Source organism: Carassius carassius, chromosome 1 (genome assembly GCF_963082965.1).
Source record: "Carassius carassius chromosome 1, fCarCar2.1, whole genome shotgun sequence".
Classification (NCBI taxonomy): Eukaryota; Metazoa; Chordata; class Actinopteri; order Cypriniformes; family Cyprinidae; genus Carassius; species Carassius carassius.
Window position 1 is genome coordinate 20,403,097 of NC_081755.1, and position 23,478 is coordinate 20,426,574.

At 39.0% G+C, this 23,478-nt stretch overlaps 1 protein-coding gene across 2 annotated transcripts in view; it reads right to left on the reverse strand.

Moving 5' to 3' along the window:
* st6galnac2 (ST6 (alpha-N-acetyl-neuraminyl-2,3-beta-galactosyl-1,3)-N-acetylgalactosaminide alpha-2,6-sialyltransferase 2) overlaps nucleotides 1–17,123 on the reverse strand; it is a 162,671-nt gene extending 145,548 nt beyond the window's left edge. For both annotated transcript variants that reach the window (XM_059550408.1, XM_059550426.1), the window contains exon 1: nucleotides 16,915–17,123. In XM_059550408.1, the coding sequence (XP_059406391.1) occupies nucleotides 16,915–17,093 (179 nt within the window). In that variant the 5' untranslated portion in view covers nucleotides 17,094–17,123. The remainder of the gene's footprint in view (nucleotides 1–16,914) is intronic.
* Nucleotides 17,124–23,478: the final 6,355 nt, after the last annotated feature.

Genomic DNA, 23,478 nt, shown 5'->3' on the forward strand with positions numbered 1-23,478 from the left:
ACCACCCTTGGAAATATAGCCTACCCATGTACTTCCAAAAATGTCATCAAAATGAATAAAGCTATCCGGACATGAATAACCTTTGCAACTGGTGATGTCTGATGAATTTTAAAGTGCTTCTGAAAGGTAAGATTATAGTCTTATAGAGAGAAAACGTGGGGGAGACACAGAATTTTTTATTTTTTTAGCCATGCATCCTAGATAGCCTATTTGGCCTTTATCATTTATAACGCTATGAACAGTGTTTCATTTGTAAATTGCAAGGTCTCGGAAATACAGTGGGTTGACAGATCCGGCAAGTGATCAAACGGGGTAATGGAGTGTGGCGAGTGGGGCGGGGCCGAGGGACGTGGGAACAAGGAGTGAGCCGGCAATGATTGGGAAATCAGCGACACCTGAGATCCACCGCCGGTCTCGAGTCCCACGTAGGAGATGGAAGGATATAAAACTGGAGCGACGACACTGAAGGACAAGAGAGGACCAGGCCTGGGCTTTTAGTTGTGTTTTGGTTTTATTTTGTGCGCATCAGTCGTCCGTGAGGGGCTGGTGTGCTGTTTTGTGTTTATTTTGATTATTAAAGTTTCATTTGCTTGTCCGCCGGTTCCCGCCTCCTTCTTCCGGACGAATATGAAGAGTTAATTCATTACAGTGGAATAAGGAATCCGGAGGAGCAGGGAACGGGGGACTCCTGCCGGCTGCCCAAAACCGGAGGAGCCGTCGCCGTCCACCCGGCGGCGGAGGGGTGTGGTGCCATCCGCCGAGGGCCGTCCAGTGCCACCGCCAGGCACCGTGGAGGAGATTGCCCAGCTAGTGGAGGGCCAAGCAGCTGTGCGTCTGGGAACCGGAATTTTTTATTTATTTTTTTTCTCTCTCCCCTCTCTCGTCTCTGTCGCTACTCCTTCCATCTCCTTTTCTCTCGCCTCGTCTGTCCTACCCCCAGGTTCCCGCAGGTCCCCGTGAGCGGTCCCCCCCGGAGGGAGGGGGGGTAGAGCGCAGTCTCGAGGGTACCCCCCGGCCTGCGAGGGGCGATGGGGGTATGTGGCGAGTGGGGCGGGGCCGAGGGACGTGGGAACAAGGAATGAGGCTGATAATGATTGGGAAATCAGCGACACCTGCGACCCCCCGCCGGTCTTGAGTCCCACGTAGGAGATGGAAGGATATAAACCTGGAGCGACGACACTGAAGGACGAGAGAGGACCAGGCCTGGGCTTTTAGTTGTGTTTTGATTTTATTTTGTGCGCATCAGTCGTCCGTGAGGGGCTGGTGCGCTGTTTTGTATTTATTTTGATTTTTAAAGTTTCATTTGCTTGTCCGCCGGTTCCCGCCTCCTTCTTCCGAAGATTAAAAAGGTTTAATTCATTATATGGAGCATATGCACAAACATTTGGGGACCTTTAGTGGAAATATGTTGTATCAAGAACTGTATTTAACTAAAAGGCATTTAGAGAAAGAAAGATTAAAAATTTTTCAAAATAACTGAAAAAATAAAATAAAACAAGACCAAACCAATAGCAGTTATTGAACACCTAACTAAAAATAGCTAATCAAAAATAATCATTTTCTAATCAATCTTAGCATGCTTTAATTTTGTGTCGCTAGAGGTTTGCGTCAATAAGCTTAAATGGAAATGTCTTTGGCCTGCGCTCTGGAAGTGTTCTGTGAATTCAGCTTAACTTTAATTAGGCTACTAAAACTAAAATTAAACCTGAAAGTAAATTGTATAAAAACTAAATAGGCCTGTTCACATAATAAAAACTAAACAAAAATTTACAAAATTATTAATGAAACCAATAAAAGACAATTGAAAGCAATATTCAAATAAAAACAAATTTAAAAATGCTAAACTATAATGACCCTGACACGAGCATCTTTCAATGGTGCGCGAGGAGGGGGATTGGAATTCGGAGGTGCTGGACCCGCACCCAGCTGTCAGGAGAAAGCAGGCTGAATTCAGATGCGGGTAAACTCGAGGCTTTATTTAAGCAGAGGAGGCAGAGAAGATGAGTCACGGTTCACAGGTTTCACTCGTAGTGAGAGGATGAGAAGCAGATGAGTCACGTTTCACAGGTTTCACTCGTAGTGAGAGGATGAGTAGCAGATGAGTCAAAGCAGATGAGTAATGTTCCACAGTAGTACGTATAACCGCAGAGACCGGAGGGATGACAGCTGGAAGCTACTAGGAGCTCTGGGCTTGTAAGAACAAGGGCAGAGAAATCAGCTAAACACACTGGAGCCTGAGGACAAGACACGACAAGGTGCAGAGATGTATAAAGTACTAGAGACTTAGACTTGAGTAAAAGTACAAGTGCTCTATCAAAAAATGACTTGAGTAGAAGTTGAAGTGCTCTTTAAGCACCACACTTAAGTAGAAGTACTAAAGTATTCAACATTTTTTGTACTTAAGTATTGCAAGTAGTCTATTTGAAAATTTACTACTCAAGTACTGAAAGTAAAAGTACAAGTATTGTGTTATGTAGTTATTAAAGAAAGTAGTCAAAAGTTTGAACATATTGTTTTTACTATTTCAAATGATTAACCTAAAGGACAATCACAATTCCTTTGACTGTAACTTTTTGTAAACAAAAAACAGATTAAAGTATTAGTTCGCCCAATTTGCTAAATTATGTCATTAATATCTTACCCTAAGGATGGCTGAAGCGAAACAGTCGTTCCGAAGCTTTGCGAGATCCCGAAGCGCAGATGTGTCGAAACACTGATCCGAAGCGTGATTCGAAACACCCATGTCACGTGACTATGACCAAACGAAGCCTCGAAGTGTTTCACTAATTGTTTCATCAGGTGTGGTCCGCCGAATCAGCGTTTGATTGGAACGGTCGGGAACAGACCACACAATCACACATCTGTATAAAAGTGAAATAAACGCATTTTGACCTCGTGGGTTTTTGTGAGAGGAGTTTGACTTTGAGATAGCGGATTTTTGGTGATATAGTGACATTGGTGATATAGTGACAGTGCGATTTGATTAGTTATAGGCAATTTAGACTTACATTTAAATTTACACAACACATTGACTGAGAGGCTAGAGACAGACAGAGTATACATATAGTGACACATTAATAGATACATAGATATAAATATATATAGACAGCTAGATTAATAGATAGATACATATATAGATAGATTATAGATACATATATAAATACATATATTATAAATAGATACATATATAGATAGATTATAGATACATATATAAATACATATATTATAGATAGATACATATATAGATACATAGATTATAGATACATATCTAGATACATAGATTGATTCATATATAGATAGATAGATTTGGATAAATAGATAAAATGGAAGCTCCCCAGAAGAGATGCCGTACATCTGTGGTGTGGGAGCATTTCCATTTAGAAACCCCAAATAAAGTGAGATGTGTGTATTGTGATGGGCAGCTAGCCTACTGCAACAATACATCATCCATGATGCGCCATTTGAGGAGCACTCATCCTGCCATTTTGCAGGGTGCAGAGGATGGCATTCCCCCTGTACCTAGGCCTGCTACTGACACTGCTGGGCCATCTAAGCAAGGTATGCATTGTTTGGGATATAATTATAATTGAAATATAATTACAACCTTTTGGGACACTGTTTATAAAGTTTATAAGTTATATAAAGCACTGATTATAAACACTGGAAGGTTTCCAAATAATGAACCAGTAGGCTATACTTTTAATAGATGTGCACTAATTGAAGCTGTATTTTTCCAATGTATTTGTCTGAAAGTATGTTTTGTCTTCTCTTTTAAAAGTCAGACAGAGGGAATTGGATGAGGCTCTTATAAACATGGTGGTGAAGGATCTGCAGCCTTTGTATGACCAACGTGAACCAGTGGCTGCTGCACTTTCCAACTTAAACAATGATACTGCTCCCCTGACAAGTATTGATTATGACATTATTGAACAATCATTGTCAATACTGCAACCATTCAAACTCGCAACAACAGAGATGTCAGAGGAAAAGAGAGTGTCTGCTTCAAAGCTTATACCACTGTACAGGATGTTGCAGCACAAGCTTGCACAGAAAAAAGGAAATGCAACGCAGGAATCAACTGTTCAATTAGGTAGGCCACAATGACCATACTACCCATGTGATTGGCCATAACTGTCATATTATTGTCATTATTATAAATATGTGTTTCTCCTGTTTTGGCTCATTGGCTCACATCTGCAAGAAGGTCTGCACTGTGGAGGTTATGAGAGTTTTAGAGCCTTGGCACTGGCTACACTGCTGGACCCAAGGTTCAAAAATGTGGCATTTGGAAATGCTGCCAAAGCCCAGGAAGCTGAAAAGCATATCACACTGGAGTGTGCTTCACTGATGCGTTCAAACACAAATCCTGGTGAGCAGTTTCAGTCTGTGTTATGTTATGTAATCTGAATCATGTAATATAATATATCCTTCATATATGCCGTCAGTTTAGGATTTGTTACTAATTGCTGTTTTCATTTTTATTCAGACCCAGAAATGTCAACATCACACCCATCATCATCATCATCATCACCATCACCATCACCATCAACATCAACACCAGTAGAAACACAGGACAGTTTATGGGAACTTTTTGATACTCGCATCCATCAAACCAAGATGATACACAATGCTACAGCTGATGCCACAGTGGAAGTGAAAAAATACATCAACGATGCGTATTTGCCCAGAACTCATGATCCACTAACTTACTGGAAAGAGAGAGCAGTAATCTTTCCTCATTTGTATGTCCTTGCAAAAAAATATCTTTGTATGCCAGCAACAAGTGTCCCTTGTGAGAGGATTTTTTCAAAGGCTGGAGAAATTATCTGTAAAAAAAGAAGTAGGCTAAGTCCTTCCACAGCAGATAAATTAATATTTTTGAATAAAAATCTCTAAAAAAGTGAGACATTGTGGCTTGATTTCTTTTATTAATATTCATTTTTCATGACCAAAATAACATTATGCACAGTGAGGAGCCTATAGGTTACAAGCTTCACATATTAGAACATTATAATAATAAAAAAACAACACATTTTTTTAATGGCTCGTCAAGGTTGTTTCAGATCAACACCTGCAAGTGATCACTAGGTGTCACCGTTGAGACGGGTGTCGGATTGATTCGAAGCCTCGAAACAATATGGCACATTTGGTTCAACCGTTTCATTGGTACACGAGGCCTAGATTTTGCCATCACTAACTTACCCTCATGTTGTTTCAAACCCGTTAGACCTCAGGAACACAGTTTAAGATATTTTAGATTTAGTCCGACAGCTCTCAGTCCCTCCATTGTCCAGAAAGGTACGAAAAACATTATCAAAGTAGTCCATGTGACATCAGAGGGTCAGTTAGAATTTTTTGAAGCATCGAAAATACATTTTGGTCCAAAAAAAAAAGAAAACAAAGACTTTATTCAGCATTGTCTTCTCTTCCGTGTCTGTTGTAAGTTCAAAACAAAGCAGGTTGTGATATCCGGTTCGCGAATGAATCATTCGATGTAACCGGATCTTTTTGAAACAGTTCACCACATCGAACTGAATCGTTTTAAACGGTTCGCGTCTCCAATAAGCATTAATCCACAAATTAATTAATGTGGCTGACACTCCCTCTGAGTTAAAACAAACCAATATCCCGGAGTAATTCATTTACTCAAACAGTACACTGACTGAACTGATGTGAAGAGAGAACTGAAGATGAACACTGAGCCGAGCCAGATAACGAACAACAGACTGACTCGTTCACGAGTCAAGAACACTGATCTATACATATATAACTTATATTATAGATCAGTGGTCAAGAACCGTTTCTGTCAGACGTGTCCGATTCGAGAACCTTGGAGCTGATGATTCTGCGCATGTGTGATTCAGCGTGAAAGCAAACCGACACACAGAGTGTCTGAACCGAACTGATTTTTTTAGTGATTGATTCTGAACTGATTCTGTGCTAACGTAATGTTATGAGCGCGGGTAAACCGAAGGCTTGCAGTCAACGCCAATGACGCCATTACGTCGAGCGCAAAAGAACCGGTGAACCGTTTTCTTCAACTGGTTTATTGAATCCAACTGTCAGAAAGAACTACTGGTGATCGGAAAACCGATGCAACCGGTTCTTGACTCGTGATCGAGTCATTATCTGGCTCGGCTCGGTGTTCATCTCTCTCTTCACAGCAGTTCAGTCAGCACGCGCAGTCTTCTTAATCGCTTGATTCGCTCAATGATGTGCCAGCTTCATCAAACCTGCCATCTACAGTTCTGTTTGTAATGGAATGATTCGTAACATTTTTATAATTGTAACGAGTAACGATGCAGCACATAAAAAAAAATATCGGAGTAAAAGTATTAAACTCATCGAAAATATGTACTGAAGTAAAAGTGGAAGTAGGAGAAAAAAAAATAATACTCTAGTAAAGTACAGATACCGCCTTTTAGTACTTAAGTACAGTAGTGAAGTAGTTCTACTTCGTTACTATACATCTCTGACAAGGTGAGTACAAAGAGCTGCTAGAAGATCAGAGCTATTGGTACGAGTAACAACAGTCTGACAATAGACAGAGAAACACAGGGAATAATAAAGGGGAAAAAATTAGAAGGACATAGAGAACAGGTGGCGAACAATTAAGGTTAACAACGGGGAAACAAGGGAGACGGGGAAAACACAAACAAGCAGACGCGGTGAGCTGTCAAACCATCCAAACACACACACACACCAAAAAGGCAGGTGATTAGCCCCGAGACCCGACACCAGCTTGTTCAACTTTGAGAAGGGATTTCGGCAAGGAGCACGGCTTGAACAGATCTCTATAGCCCCTTTCACACTGCGATTCCGGCAATGTGTCCCCTGGCAATTGTTCATAGGTCGCTTGATTTTACACTTTCACACTGCAGTGATTACCCGGTATATGTGCGTGCTTTCACACACAACCTGTAAAGGTACCGTAACGACACGTCACATCAGGGAGTGACATGTAATGTACGAGTCGAAAACGTTAGGCACGTTATACTTTCACTGAAGGTGCCGAACGATCTCGGCGTCAGCGCAGAAAGTGAGGAACTAACTGATCTCTGCTTCATTACAGTTTGCTCATATTTTTTCGTCGCGAACTATGATCTTCCTTCAAAACACCTGGTAAAAGAGTCACGCGATAACGTGCGTCATCACTACAACACGGCATTTGATCTGGCTTTTGTTCACACATCGCTCGTTCCGGGACTGAACCCTGCAATGTTACTAGGTCCCCGACCCAGGATCAGTCCCGGAATCAATCCCGCGATGTGTTTGCTTTCACACAGAAGGCGACCCGGCAATGTTCCGGCAATTTGCCGGGTCTGACGTGCAGTGTGAAAGGGGCTTATGTTTATGTCTCTATTAAAAATTAACTACAGAGACTTGTGCTCATCCGGGGCGCTCCCATTGGGTCCGGACCCACCCATTTTGGCCCAGGCCTATGAGTAGTGAGTGATTTTCATTCTAGCGGTTCATCCAATAAGCAGCCCGAAGAAAGCTTTGAGAGAAAGCTTCTCAGCCAATCAGCTGCTTCTACCACACGTGTGGACTCTGCATCGTCACCAGCAAGTGATCCAATGAAATTAATGACGTTGGCAGACACAGACAGTTTTGCTACATTGAAAAGTAAACAAACAAAGCAGCTTATTTTATTTTAAATTCAGCAAGAAAGGCTCAGAGGAACAACAGGAGGAAACTCCTGCTTATTTTAACTGACCCAACCAGTTTTATGGAGGCCCACCTACAATAAAAAATACTGGCGCCGCTAGTGCTTGTGCTTTCCGTGTAATGAACAACTGCGAGCTGTTTATCGAGAATTCTCCCAAATCTTTCCATGACCACTTCAGGTCTACTTAATTTGCTTTTGCAGCTATATGGTTATTTTTTATTAATTTATTTTTTTATGTTGCAGTAGGAAAATATATTTATATAATAACAATCAGAAAAAACGCCCGTGTCTGCTTAATTTTAATGCAGTTGTGCCAATAAACTAAATCTCCAGTCTTCCACATGCATCTTAAAGATCGTGTTTAATTGTGAATGTGAACTGGGGGCTGCACAGTAGGGTTTTGCCTAGAGCGGTTGAGCTCGCGCTAGCCCTGGTTTCCCAATAACCATTGATCTTAGCACTTAAAGGTACAATTTGTAAGATATTTGCAGTAAAATATCCAAACACCACTAGGCTAGTGTTATATATTTTGTCCAGCTGATTACTAACAATATATCAAATGTTTTCAACTACTTGTAAATCATGAGAAAATTCCCATTCTAAACAGTGACACGGGGCAGTGCAGTCACCTGTCAATGAAGTTAGTTACCCTTTGTTACTGCCTTTACTGACATAGAAACCACATGACAACAGTGTTGTGGACAAATGCGGAAGTGGCTTCGCGACAAACTTTAACTAGAACGAGATGCCGATCTCGCTTGTGTATTACTCGACAGGTGAGTTGTTTTGATTTGTATCTTTACAGAAAACGTATGCTATTATAACGATCAACAAGATTAGTATTATGGGGCATATACGCCAAACGCGGGGCATTGCGTCTCTAGACCCACACGATGATGCATCTGATCCATAGTCTGATCGTGTCTTTGCATTGACTCTGAATTTAATCTACTCGTGTTAAAATGCATGATTTATCTTTCCGTCTGATTGATGGCCATCAGCGGTTGGGTAGAAGACAACAAATCCCATCATTTCACACTCCTTCTTAGCGTCATCAAATCACACGATTGTTATTGTTTTGATAGTTCACCCTCTAGTGGCAGGTCCTACAACCTGTACCTTTAAGAGCGTGCTATAGGAGTCGCTATACATTTGTCAAGTGCTGAAATGTTCCCTTTTAGAATGACTCGCAATTGTATAGGCAACACGCTCGTTTATTTAAATGTTAACCTAATGCGTTCCAGACATCTCGAATATAATATATTATAATATAATATTTATATATTTATTAGTATATTTGTAGAGATTTTATTTATAGGCCCAAGATGGCTGCATATCAGTAAGTCATCGACAGTTTTTTTTTTAGTTTATCCCTATTTTTCCCCAGTCTTTGAAGCATATTTCCTACATTTCCTACATTCTTACATTTTTTTGTTCAGTCATTTAATTTAGATGTGTATTTGTATTTTTAGTTTTCTGCCCTTTTTAATGATTTCATTTTTAAATTATAATTTAACTATAATCATAAAGCACTTGGATAAAGTTAAAGGTATAATCTGCTGACTGTCTTCTTACGATGTACTTAATGTTTTTTTTTTTTTAATGGAAGTCTGTCTGAACCTACCTGTAAAATCTTGTGCTCCAGTATTCTGATGACATCGAACCCAACACATTCCAGTAGATAAAAAAATACATGCTGCCACAATAGATACACAAAGCCACAGTTTTGTGTTTTGACTGTGCTGTGCACAGTAAATGCGTGGTAAGACAATACATGTCTTTGAAAAATCAGTTGACTTCATAATAATAACCAAACACAGACCTGTGACTGAAATCACTGAACACTTTTAAATGGAGAGTCAGCGCAGGTTGCGTTTATAAACCAGCCACAGGCATCTGAACAGTTGCACAACCAGTCTTACAACACACATGGAGGAGGAGATTTGTGGCCAATGAACAGGAAACTTCACATCGGAGTATTGTGTGATTTAATTAAAAAAGAATATATATATATATAAATTCTTTTTTATATATATAAATGATGGATTAATTTGGAATGCATATTGCGCAGTAAAATTAACTGATTTGAACAGTTACTATAAAAAGGTATTTATAATTTTTTTTTTACATATTATAGGCTTAATCAAAGTATTCTGACCAGTGTTGGTATAACACTATGTAACATGATCGTAATCAGATTACTTTTTTCAAGTAACTAGTAAAGTTACCCATTACTTTTAAATTTACAACAAGATACCTGAATTACTTTTTCAAATAAGTAATGCAAGTTACTTTGTTTTCCTATTTATTCACTGGCACCTCTCCTCTCTCTCTGTGTAGACAAATCATGAGTGAGGTGCGAGGCTGAAATTGGCATTTCATCAGAAGAGCTGCACGATTAATCGATCGCGATTAATCACGATTGTCATGTGCATTTTGTCAGTAAAGCCGGTTTTGTGATTAATAGTAAATCTCGATCACCTGCTTTCAGATGGAGTAGCATTTACTACACAGGGGTGCGTTTCCCGTACAACTACGTAACTCGCAGATTAACCACCATAGTGCCATGCATCATTATGGAAATGAACCAGCTAGTCACAACTGTTCCCTGAAACCATGGTACCTGTGTCGCAGATCCATCGTTCAGACTACGTTGGTTTGAACTGTCATTCTTCTTCTTCTTCGATCTAATGACTGACTGGAGCCATGAACACATACCGCCACCTACAGTAATTTGGTTTAATTTCTGGTCTTTTCTTCGACTCTAATTACACTTTTGAAATGACGTTACGTAGGAGTCAAGTAATAACGAGTTATTCATTTGTTCTGCAATACATTATATTCGTATACACATACAGAGTTAAAATTTGTTTTGTTTTTTTAAAAACTGTGATGTAGTGTTGTGGACACCTGTTGCTTATTTTGCTCAATTTTTCCTATTTAGGTCTTCTTGCCATTCAGCCAAGTGTTAATGAAAATGAAATGAAAACCCCAATTTTTAAAGCATTAAATTGCAGTTCTTTTAGAGGAGTTGGAAAATAAAAAAAAGTCAAGCTATTTTCAAGGCTGAAAAAATACTGTATTAAAAGTACTAACAAAAATAAAATCTGGGCAGAAATCGCGCAAAAAAATAAATGATGCTGCCTATGGACAAAGCCCAGAAGAAGTCAGACTTCGTAAATGTGAAAAAACAGAGGGCTGAGGCACGTAGCAAACAACACTGATGGGGTATCAATTCAGATCCTCCTCTCCCTACAGAGGAAGAGAAAGTTTTGGCCATCCTGGGGCCTGTTGCAATGGAAGGATCCTTGGAGGTATAGATACATGTGCATCAACCAGGCCTTTGCCTTCAAAGTTCAGGCCTCCAACATCAGGCCATTTCCACTCTGGGCCTCTAACATCAGGCCCTCTCCAGTTTGGTCCTTCAACATCAGGCCCTTTCCACCCTGGGCCTCTAACATCTGGCTCGCTCAAATCTGGTCCTTCAACATCAGGCCCTTTCCACCCCGGGCCTCTAACATCTGGCTCTCTCCAGTCTGGTCCTTCAACATCAGGCCCTTTCCACCCTGGACCTCTAACATCTGGCTATCTCCAGTCTGGTCCTTCAACATCAGGCCCTTTCCACCCCGGGCCTCTAACATCAGGCCTTCTTCAGTCTGGCCCTTCAACATCAGGCCCTTTCCACCCTGGGCCTCTAACATCTGGCTCTCTTCAGTCTAGCCCTTCAACATCAGGCCCTTTCCACCCTCGGCCTCTAACATTAGCCCGTCTCCAGTCTGGGAGATATGAGGCTATCTCCTGTCCCATATAGACTCATAGACAGTAAAAGATTGCCTGGGAGCTTCTCCTCCTGTCCATACGGTAATTTCTCTACTGTGCAACATTGAGTTGCTGGTTATGACGCAATCATTAGCCTATTTTTTACAAAAACTGCTTCTACAGAACCATAACGTAAGATACAAGGGAATGGGGCCTTTTATACATTTTCGTGTTTCTTTAGAAATAATGAATGGACAAATGGGTCTTTAAACGCCTCAGATATAAAGTAATTCGCTGTCAAAGTGATGCCAAAATTAATGGGAGTCAATGGAATGCTAACAGCAGGTGGGGGTACGCTAGCCAATAGCGGCGCCCAGGGGGGTGCTTCAAAAAAATATGAAACCCTGCCCCCCTGAGAAACTCTTCAGGAGTCTACGGTTGACATCACGGTTGACGTCACGGACACTACGTTCATGTTTTGATGGTACCATATCTCATTAACCCTTACATGCCATACCATACATTATTAATGATACATATTATACCCTATTATCCCTTATATACCATACCATATCCAGTTAACCTTTATATATTACACAATACCCCATTAACCCTTACATACCAAACCATTACCAATTAACCCTTACATATGATATCATATCACATTAACCCTTACATACTTTACCATAACCAATTAACCCTTAAATATGATACCAAACCCTATTAACCCTTACATACTTTACCATAAACAATTAACCCTTACATATGATTCCATACCCTATTACCCCATTACATACCACACCATAACCTGTTAACTCTTAGATATAAGACCATACCCCATTAATTAAGACATACCGTACATTATTAATGTTACATATCATGCCCTATTAACCCTAACATACCGTACCATAACAAATTAACCCTCACATATGGTATCATACCCCATTAACCCTTAAATACTGTTATGTGTACCATTAGCATATTATATAAAACCCCATTAACTCTTACATGTGTAAAGTACTCTATTTATCCTTATGTATTATACTATACCCCATTAACCCCTTATCTACAATAACCCTCCAATTTCCCAATATATTCCTAATGTCATATAATTCAAGGCTCCATTGCATTTTAACATATTTAGTAGTGAAAGAGTGAAAATTTAAATCATGGTTCAAATCCACATTGTTGATTATTGAAATTAGCTTATAATCAGAAAATTATCTTACAAAATCAACCTTCCAAAAATTGTAATAAAAACGCATCTGAACTCTGGTTAAAGTCACACTAGACTTAGCATGCAAAATTATTTAGAAACAGCAACGATATGTTTCACAGGATATTATGTGATGTCACATTTATATTTCTGTCCTAAGAAATATTCAAAACATTAAAATATACTACCAACTCCACTTTGAATCAGTGCAAATCATGCAAATTTAAGGATGCATGTGAAATGTTTCTGTGTGTCAACACCATAGCCTTGAGCTAAAGACTAATTTTTTTGAGAAGTCACATGATGATGATAAATGATAGATACTTTAAAAATGACAAATCAAATAATTGACAGTCACAAGCAATTAATAAGCCATTTGTTTATTGTTGTTCAAAGGATACAAAGAACCGAAACTCTATAAAGACTGGTCTTTTTGTTAAAAAAAATAAAACAGCTTAAACTCTGCAAAACAGTGCAAGCATGTGAAATATACAATGGATCAAATACCTGCAGAAAATTAAAATATAGCAAAGTAAAGACTTGTGTTCGATTCTGGCTCAGTCTAACTGTCATCAGTGTTATCAGACAAAACTATAGGTACAAAAGCTAAATGTACCCCTAAACGGTACATTTTTTTATCTTTGTACCATTTATAATTTGTACCAGTGTTCTGAGGTTGCCACAACCAGGGCTGGCGCGTCCACAGTCAAAAAAAGACAGATATTTAATGTATCTTTTGGGCATTATTTTGAATTATTGCACTCATATCAACAAATTATAACCCCTTAGTTATTCAAACTCTAAATTAACCGCGCTGTGCCTTACCTGAGCGGCGTCAACCCAATGCAAACCACCCTTGGAAATATAGCCTACCCATGTACTTCCAAAAATGTCATCAAAATGAATAAAGCTATACGGACATGAATAACTTTTGCAACTGGTGATGTCTGATGAATTTTAAAGCGCTTCTGAAAGGTAAGATTATAGTCTTATAGAGAGAAAACGTGGGGGAGACACAGAATTTTTAATTTTTTTAGCCATGCATCCTAGATAGCCTATTTGGCCTTTATCATTTATAACGCTATGAACAGTGTTTCATTTGTAAATTGCAAGGTCCCGGAAATAAAGTGGGTTGACGGATCCGGCAAGTGATCAAACGGGGTAAATGAGCATATGCACAAACATTTGGGGACCTTTTGTAAAAATATGTTGTATCAAGAACTGTATTTAACTAAAAGGCATTTAGAGAAAGAAAGAAAGATTAAAAAATGTTCAAAATAACTGAAAAAATAAAATAAAACAAAACCAAACCAATAGCAGTTATTGAACACCTAACTAAAAATAGCCTAATGAAAAATAATCGTTTTCTAATCAATCTTAGCATGCTTTAATTTTGTGTCGCTAGAGGTTTGCGTCAATAAGCTTAAATGGAAATGTCTTTGGCCTGCGCTCTGGAAGTGTTCTGTGAATTCAGCTTAACTTTAATTAGGCTACTAAAACTAAAATTAAACCTGAAAGTAAATTGTATAAAAACTAAATAGGCCTGTTCACATAATAAAAACTAAACTCAAATTTACAAAATTATTAATGAAACCAATAAAAGACAATTGAAAGCAATATTAAAATAAAACAAATTTAAAAATGCTAAACTATAATGACCCTGACACGAGCATCTTTCAATGGTGCGCGAGGAGGGGGATTGGAATTCGGAGGTGCTGGACCCGGACCCAGCTTGTTCAACTTTGAGAATGGATTTCGGCGAGGAGCACGGCTTGAACAGATCTCTATAGCCCTTTTCACACTGCGATTCCGGCAATGTGTCCCCTAGCAATTGTTCATAGGTCGCTTGGTTTTACACTTTCACACTGCAGTGATTACCCGGTATATGTGCGTGCTTTCACACACAACCTGTAAAGGTACCGTAACGACACGTCACATCAGGGAGTGACATGTAATGTACGAGTCGAAAACGTTAGGCACGTTATACTTTCACTGAAGGTGCCGAACGATCTCGGCGTCAGCGCAGAAAGTGAGGAACTAACTGATCTCTGCTTCATTACAGTTTACTCATATTTTTTTTGTCGGGAACTATGATCTTCCTTCAAAACACCTGGTAAAAGAGTCACGCGATAACGTGCGTCATCACTACAACACGGCATTTGATCTGGCTTTGACACAGCGCTCGTTCCGGGACTGAACCCAGCAATGTTACTAGGTCCCCGACCCAGGATCAGTCCCGGAATCAATCCCGCGATGTGTTTGCTTTCACACAGAAGGCGACCCGGCAATGTTCCGGCAATTTGCCGGGTCTGACGTGCAGTGTGAAAGGGGCTTATGTTTATGTCTCTATTAAAAATTAACTACAGAGACTTGTGCTCATCCGCGGCGCTCCCATTGGGTCCGGACCCACTTATTTTGGCCCAGGCCTATGAATAGTGAGTGATTTTCATTCTAGCGGTTCATCCAATAAGCAGCCTGAGGAAAGCTTTGAGAGAAAGCTTCTCAGCCATTCAGCTGCTTCTACCACACGTGTGGACTCTGCATCATCACCAGCAAGTGATCCAATGAAATTAATGACGTTGGCAGACACAGACAGTTTTGCTACATTGAAAAGTAAACAAACAAAGCAGCTTATTTTATTTTAAATTCAGCAAGAAAGGCTCAGAGGAACAACAGGAGGAAACTCCTGCTTATTTTAACTGACCCAACCAGTTTTATGGAGGCCCACCTACAATAAAAATCCTGGCGCCGCTAGTGCTTGTGCTTTCCGTGTAATGAACAACTGCGAGCTGTTTATCGAGAATTCTCCCAAATCTTTCCATGACCACTTCAGGTCTACTTAATTTGCTTTTGCAGCTATATGGTTATTTTTTATTAATTTATTTTTTTATGTTGCAGTAGGAAAATATATTTATATAATAACAATCAGAAAAAACGCCCGTGTCTGCTTAATTTTAATGCAGTTGTGCCAATAAACTAAATCTCCAGTCTTCCACATGCATCTTAAAGATCGTGTTTAATTGTGAATGTGAACTGGGGGCTGCACAATAGGGTTTTGCCTAGAGCGGTTGAGCTCGCGCTAGCCCTGGTTTCCCAATAACGATTGATCTTTGCACTTAAAGGTACAATTTGTAAGATATTTGCAGTAAAATATCCAAACACCACTAGGCTAGTGTTATATATTTTGTCCAGCTGATTACTAACAATATATCTAATGTCTTCAACTACTTGTAAATCATGAGAAAATTCCCATTCTAAACAGTGACACGGTGCAGTCGCCTGTCAATGAAGTTAGTTACCCTTTGTTACTGCCTTTACTGACATAGAAACCACATGACAACAGTGTTGTGGACAAATGCGGAAGTGGCTTCGCGACAAACTTTAACTAGAACGAGATGCCGATCTCGCTTGTGTATTACTCAACAGGTGAGTTGTTTTGATTTGTATCTTTACAGAAAACGTATGCTATTATAACGATCAACAAGATTAGTATTATGGGGCATATACGCCAAACGCGGGGCATTGCGTCTCTAGACCCACACGATGATGCATCTGATCCATAGTCTGATTGTGTCTTTGCATTGATTTTGAATTTAATCTACTCGTGTTAAAATGCATGATTTATCTTTCCGTCTGATTGATGGCCATCAGCGGTTGGGTAGAAGACAACAAATCCCATCATTTCACACTCCTTCTTAGCGTCATCAAATCACACGATTGTTATTGTTTTGATAGTTCGCCCTCTAGTGGCAGGTCCTACAACCTGTACCTTTAAGAGCGTGCTATAGGAGTCGCTATACGTTTGTCAAGTGCTGAAATGTTCCCTTTTAGAATGACTCGCAATTGTATAGGCAACACGCTCGTTTATTTAAATGTTAACCTAATGCGTTCCAGACATCTCGAATATAATATAATATAATATAATATTTATAAATTTATTAGTATATTTGTAGAGATTTTATTTATAGGCCCAAGATGGCTGCATATCAGTAAGTCATTGACAGTTTTTTTTTTGTTTATCCCTATTTTTCCCCAGTCTTTGAAGCATATTTCCTATATATTTTTTTGTTCAGTCATTTAATTTAGATGTGTATTTGAAGTGAACTGAAGTCACTATTTTTAGTTTTCTGCCCTTTTAATGATTTCATTTATAAATTCTAATTTAACTATAATCATAAAGCACTTGGATAAAGTTAAAGGTATAATCTGCTGATTGTCTTCTTACGATGTACTTAATGTTGATTTTGAATGGAAGTCTGTCTGAACCTACCTGTAAAATCTTGTGCTCCAGTATTCTGATGACATCAAACCCAACACATTCCAGTAGATAAAGAAAATACATGCTGCCACAATAGATACACAGAGCCACAGTTTTGTGTTTCGACTGTGCTGTGCACTGTAAATGCGTGGTAAGACAATACATGTCTTTGAAAAATCAGTTGACTTCATAATAATAACCAAACACAGACCTGTGACTGAAATCACTGAACACTTTTAAATGGAGAGTCAGCGCAGGTTGCGTTTATAAACCAGCCACAGGCATCTGAACAGTTGCACAACCAGTCTTACAACACACATGGAGGAGGAGATTTGTGGCCAATGAACAGGAAACTTCACATCTGAGTATAGTGTGATTTAATTAAAAAAGAATTTATATATATATATATATATATATATATATATATATATATATATATATATATATATATATATATATATATAAATATATATATATATGATAGATTAATTTGAAATGCATATTGCGCAGTAAAATTAACTGATATGAACAGTTACTATAAAAAAGGTATTTATAATTTATTTTTACATATTATAGGCTTAATCAAAGTATTCTCACCAGTGTTGGTATAACACTATGTAACATGATCATAATCAGATTACTTTTTTCAAGTAACTAGTAAAGTTACCCATTACTTTTAAATTTACAACAAGATACCTGAATTACTTTTTCAAATAAGTAATGCAAGTTACTTTGTTTTCCGATTTATTCACTGGCACCTCTCCTCTCTCTCTGTGTAGACAAATCATGAGTAAGGTGCGAGGCTGAAATTGGCATTTCATCAGAAGAGCTGCACGATTAATCGATCGCGATTAATCACGATTGTCATGTGCATTTTGTCAGTAAAGCCGGTTTTGTGATTAATAGTAAATCTCGATCACCTGCTTTCAGATGGAGTAGCATTTACTACACAGGGGTGCGTTTCCCGTACAACTACGTAACTCGCAGATTAACCACCATAGTGCCATGCATTATTATGAAAATGAACCAGCTAGTCACAACTGTTCCCTGAAACCATGGTACCTGTGTCGCAGATCCATCGTTCAGACTACATTGGTTTGAACTGTCGTTCTTCTTCTTCTTCGATCTAATGACTGACTGGAGCCATGAACACATACCGCCACCTACAGTAATTTGGTTTTATTTTCTCGTTTCTTTGACTCTAATTACGCTTTTGAAATGACGTTACGTAGGAGTCAAGTAATAACGAATTAATCATATGTTCTGCAATACATTATATTCGTATACACATACAGAGTTAAAAAACATTTTTTTTTTTTTAAACTGTGATGTAGTGTTGTGGACACCTGTTGCTTATTTTGCTCAATTTTTTCCTATTTAAGTCTTCTTGCCATTCAGCCAAGTGTTAATGAAAATGAAATGAAAACCCCAACTTTTAAAGCATTAAATTGCAGTTCTTTTGGAGGAGTTGAAAAAAAAAGTCAAGCTATTTTCAAAGCTGAAAAAATACTGTATTAAAAGTACTAACAAAAATCAAATCTGGGCAGAAATCGCTCAAAAAAATAAATGATGCTGCCTATGGACAAAGCCCAGAAGAAGTCAGGAATAAGTGGAGGGACTTCGTAAATGTGAAAAAACAGAGGGCTGAGGCACGTAGCAAACAACACTGATGGGGTATCAATTCAGATCCTCCTCTCCCTACAGAGGAAGAGAAAGTTTTGCCCATCCTGGGGCCTGTTGCAATGGAAGGATCCTTGGAGGTATAGATAGATGTGCATCAACCAGGCCTTTGCCTTCAAAGTTCAGGCCTCCAACATCAGGCCATTTCCACCCTGGGCCTCTAACATCAGGCCCTCTCCAGTTTGGTCCTTCAACATCAGGCCCTTTCCACCCTGGGCCTCTAACATCAGGCCCTTTCCACCCCGGGCCTCTAACATCAGGCCTTCTTCAGTCTGGCCCTTCAACATCAGGCCCTTTCCACCCTCGGCCTCTAACATCTGGCTCTCTTCAGTCTAGCCCTTCAACATCAGGCCCTTTCCACCCTCGGCCTCTAACATTAGGCCCTCTCCAGTCTGGGAGATATAAGGCTATCTCCTGTCCCATATAGACTCATAGACAGTAAAAGATTGCCTGCGAGCTTCTCCTCCTGTCCATACGGTAATTTCTCTACTGTACGACAGTGAGTCGCTGGTTATGACGCAATCATTAGCCTATTTTTTACATAAATTGCTTCTACAGAACCATAACGTAAGATACAAGGTAATGGGGCCTTTTATACATTTTCGTGTTTCTTTAGAAATAATGAATGGACAAACGGGTCTTTAAACGCCTCAGATATAAAGTAATTCGCTGTCAAAGTGATGCCAAAATTAATGGGAGTCAATGGAATGCTAACAGCAGGTGGGGGTATGCTAGACAATAGCGGCACCCAGGGGGGTGCTTCAAAAAAATATGAAACCCTGCCCCCCTGAGAAATACTCTTCAGGAGTCTACGGTTGACATCACGGTTGACGTCACGGACACTACGTTCATGTTTTGATGGTACCATATCTCATTAACCCTTACATGCCATACCATACATTATTAATGATACATATTATACCCTATTATCCCTTATATACCATACCATATCCAGTTAACCTTTATATATTAAACAATACCCCATTAACCCTTACATACCAAACCATAACCAATTAACCCTTACATATGATATAATATCCCATTAACCCTTACATACTTTACCATAAACAATTAACCCTTACATATGATACCAAACCCTATTAACCCTTACATACTTTACCATAAACAATTAACCCTTACATATGATACCATACCCTATATCCCATTACATACCACCCCATAACCTGTTAACCCTTAGATATAAGACAATATCCCATTAATTGAGACATACCGTACATTATTAATGTTACATATCATGCCCTATTAACCCTAACATACCGTACCATAACAAATTAACCCTCACATATGGTATCATAACCCATTAACCCTTAAATACTGTTATGTGTACCATTAGCATATTATATAAAACCCCATTAACTCTTACATGTGTAAAGTACTCTATTTATCCTTATGTATTATACTATACCCCATTAACCCCTTATCTACAATAACCCTCCAATTTCCCAATATATTCCTAATGTCATATTATTCAAGGCTCCATTGCATTTTAACATATTTAGTACTGAAAGAGTGAAAATTAAAATCATGGTTCAAATCCACATTGTTGATTATTGAAATTAGCTTATAATCAGAAAATTATCTTACAAAATCAACCTTCCAAAAATTGTAATAAAAACGCATCTGAATGCATGTGAAATGCTTCTGTGTGTCAACACCATAGCCTTGAGCTAAAGACTAATTTTTTTGAGAAGTCACATGATGATGATAAATGTTAGATACTTAAAAAAATGACAAATCAAATAATTGACAGTCACAAGGATTAATAAGCCATTTGTTTATTGTTGTTCAAAGGATACAAAGAACCGAAACTCTATAAAGACTGGTCTTTTTGTTAAAAAAAATAAAACAGCTTAAACTCGGCAAAACAGTGCAAGCATGTGAAATATACAATGGATCAAATAACTGCAGAAAATTAAAATATAGCAAAGTAAAGACTTGTGTTCTATTCTGTCTCAGTCTTACTGTTATCAGTGTTATCAGACAAAACTATAGGTACAAAAGCTAAATGTACCCCTAAACGGTACATATTAGTATTTTTTTTTTTTTATCTTTGTACCATTTATAATTTGTACCAGTGTTCTGAGGTTGCCACAACCAGGGCTGGCGCGTCCACAGTCAAAAAAGGACAGATATTTAATTTATCTTTTGGGCATTCTTTTGAATTATTGCACTCATATAAACAAATTATAACCCCTTAGTTATTCAAACTCTAAATTAACTGCGCTCTGCCTTACCTGAGCGGCGTCAACCCAAAGCAAACCACCCTTGGAAATATAGCCTACCCATGTACTTCCAAAAATGTCATCAAAATGAATAAAGCTATACGGACATGAATAACTTTTGCAACTGGTGATGTCTGATGAATTTTAAAGCGCTTCTGAAAGGTAAGATTATAGTCTTATAGAGAGAAAACGTGGGGGAGACACAGAATTTTTAATTTTTTTAGCCATGCATCCTAGATAGCCTATTTGGCCTTTATCATTTATAACGCTATGAACAGTGTTTCATTTGTAAATTGCAAGGTCCCGGAAATAAAGTGGGTTGACGGATCCGGCAAGTGATCAAACGGGGTAAATGAGCATATGCACAAACATTTGGGGACCTTTAGTGAAAATATGTTGTATCAAGAACTGTATTTAACTAAAAGGCATTTAGAGAAAGAAAGAAAGAAAGATTAAAAAATGTTCAAAATAACTGAAAAAATAAAATAAAACAAAACCAAACCAATAGCAGTTATTGAAAACCTAACTAAAAATAGCCTAATCAAAAATAATCATTTTCTAATCAATCTTAGCATGCTTTAATTTTGTGTCGCTAGAGGTTTGCGTCAATAAGCTTAAATGGAAATGTCTTTGGCCTGCGCTCTGGAAGTGTTCTGTGAATTCAGCTAAACTTTAATTAGGCTAATTAAGCCTTCTATACACTGCACGATTTTAGCAATGCTAAAATCATTGCAGATCACACTATGCGACATGGATCTAATAAACTTGGGGACAACATGTGTGTAGACGTGTACGATGATGACACCTATTGACTCGTACGATGCAATGCACATTACTATACAAGAATAAGCATGTGCTAGTGGTAAACAAAAAGAGCATGATAAAACACTTTGACAGTTTTTGTGCATGCTGAAAAAAGTGGAAGTGGTGAAAAAGGAAGGGATAACAGCTTGAGGTAAGTAGGTTTATGTTTAAGTGCAATGTCGCGCTGATTTCATGTCGCGTTTTTATTGGCTGGTCAGTAGACGTGGGTTGTAGCAGACTTGTAACACACTGTGTGATGATCATGCTGTATTTCTGACACTGTCAGAAAATGATTGCAGACTATCTTTGGTCGCAAGACCTTGACAACGGCCATCTTTGAACCTCGCTCACTGTACGGCATAGGAGCACTGATTTGTAGCCACAATCACAGAATTTGCTTCATGATGCATGATGCCATCACTGATGCATGATGCAAAAGTTGACTTACCAGTGGACCGATTTCATTCCACAGCATCTGATATGTTATAATGGTAATTTGGAAATGCACAAGCAAAGTCTGTCACCAAAGTATTTCTGTATAATTGCCTCCCAGAAATGTCTTACACGACTGCGTTCCCAAACAGCAGCATCCACCTCCGAAAGTAATGACCGCATTCTTTGAGTTTCGTCTGCACGCTTTGAAGTGCAAATATTTTATTGCCTTGCCTTGCCTTGCCTTGCCTAAACTAAAATTTACAAAATTATTAATGAAACCAATAAAAGACAATTGAAAGCAATATTAAAATAAAAACAAATTTAAAAATGCTAAACTATAATGACCCTGACACGGAAACTTTCAATGGTGCGCGAGGAGGGGGAATGGAATTCGGAGGTGCTGGACCCGGACCCAGCTTGTTCAACTTTGAGAAGGGATTTCGGCGAGGAGCACGGCTTGAACAGATCTCTATAGCCCTTTTCACACTGCGATTCCGACAATGTGTCCCCTAGCAATTGTTCATAGGTCGCTTGATTTTACACTTTCACACTGCAGTGATTACCCGGTATATGTGCGTGCTTTCACACACAACCTGTAAAGGTACCGTAACGGCACGTCACATCAGGGAGTGACATGTAATGTACGAGTCGAAAACGTTAGGCACGTTATACTTTCACTGAAGGTGCCGAACGATCTCGGCGTCAGCGCAGAAAGTGAGGAACTAACTGATCTCTGCTTCATTACAGTTTACTCATATTTTTTTGTCGGGAACTATGATCTTCCTTCAAAACACCTGGTAAAAGAGTCACGCGATAACGTGCGTCATCACTACAACACGGCATTTGATCTGGCTTTGACACAGCGCTCGTTCCGGGACTGAACCCAGCAATGTTACTAGGTCCCCGACCCAGGATCAGTCCCGGAATCAATCCCGCGATGTGTTTGCTTTCACACAGAAGGCGACCCGGCAATGTTCCGGCAATTTGCCGGGTCTGACGTGCAGTGTGAAAGGGGCTTATGTTTATGTCTCTATTAAAAATTAACTACAGAGACTTGTGCTCATCCGCGGCGCTCCCATTGGGTCCGGACCCACTTATTTTGGCCCAGGCCTATGAGTAGTGAGTGATTTTCATTCTAGCGGTTCATCCAATAAGCAGCCTGAGGAAAGCTTTGAGAGAAAGCTTCCCAGCCAATCAGCTGCTTCTACCACACGTGTGGACTCTGCATCATCACCAGCAAGTGATCCAATGAAATTAATGACGTTGGCAGACACAGACAGTTTTGCTAATATGAAAAGTAAACAAACAAAGCAGCTTATTTTATTTTAAATTCAGCAAGAAAGGCTCAGAGGAACAACAGGAGGAAACTCCTGCTTATTTTAACTGACCCAACCAGTTTTATGGAGGCCCACCT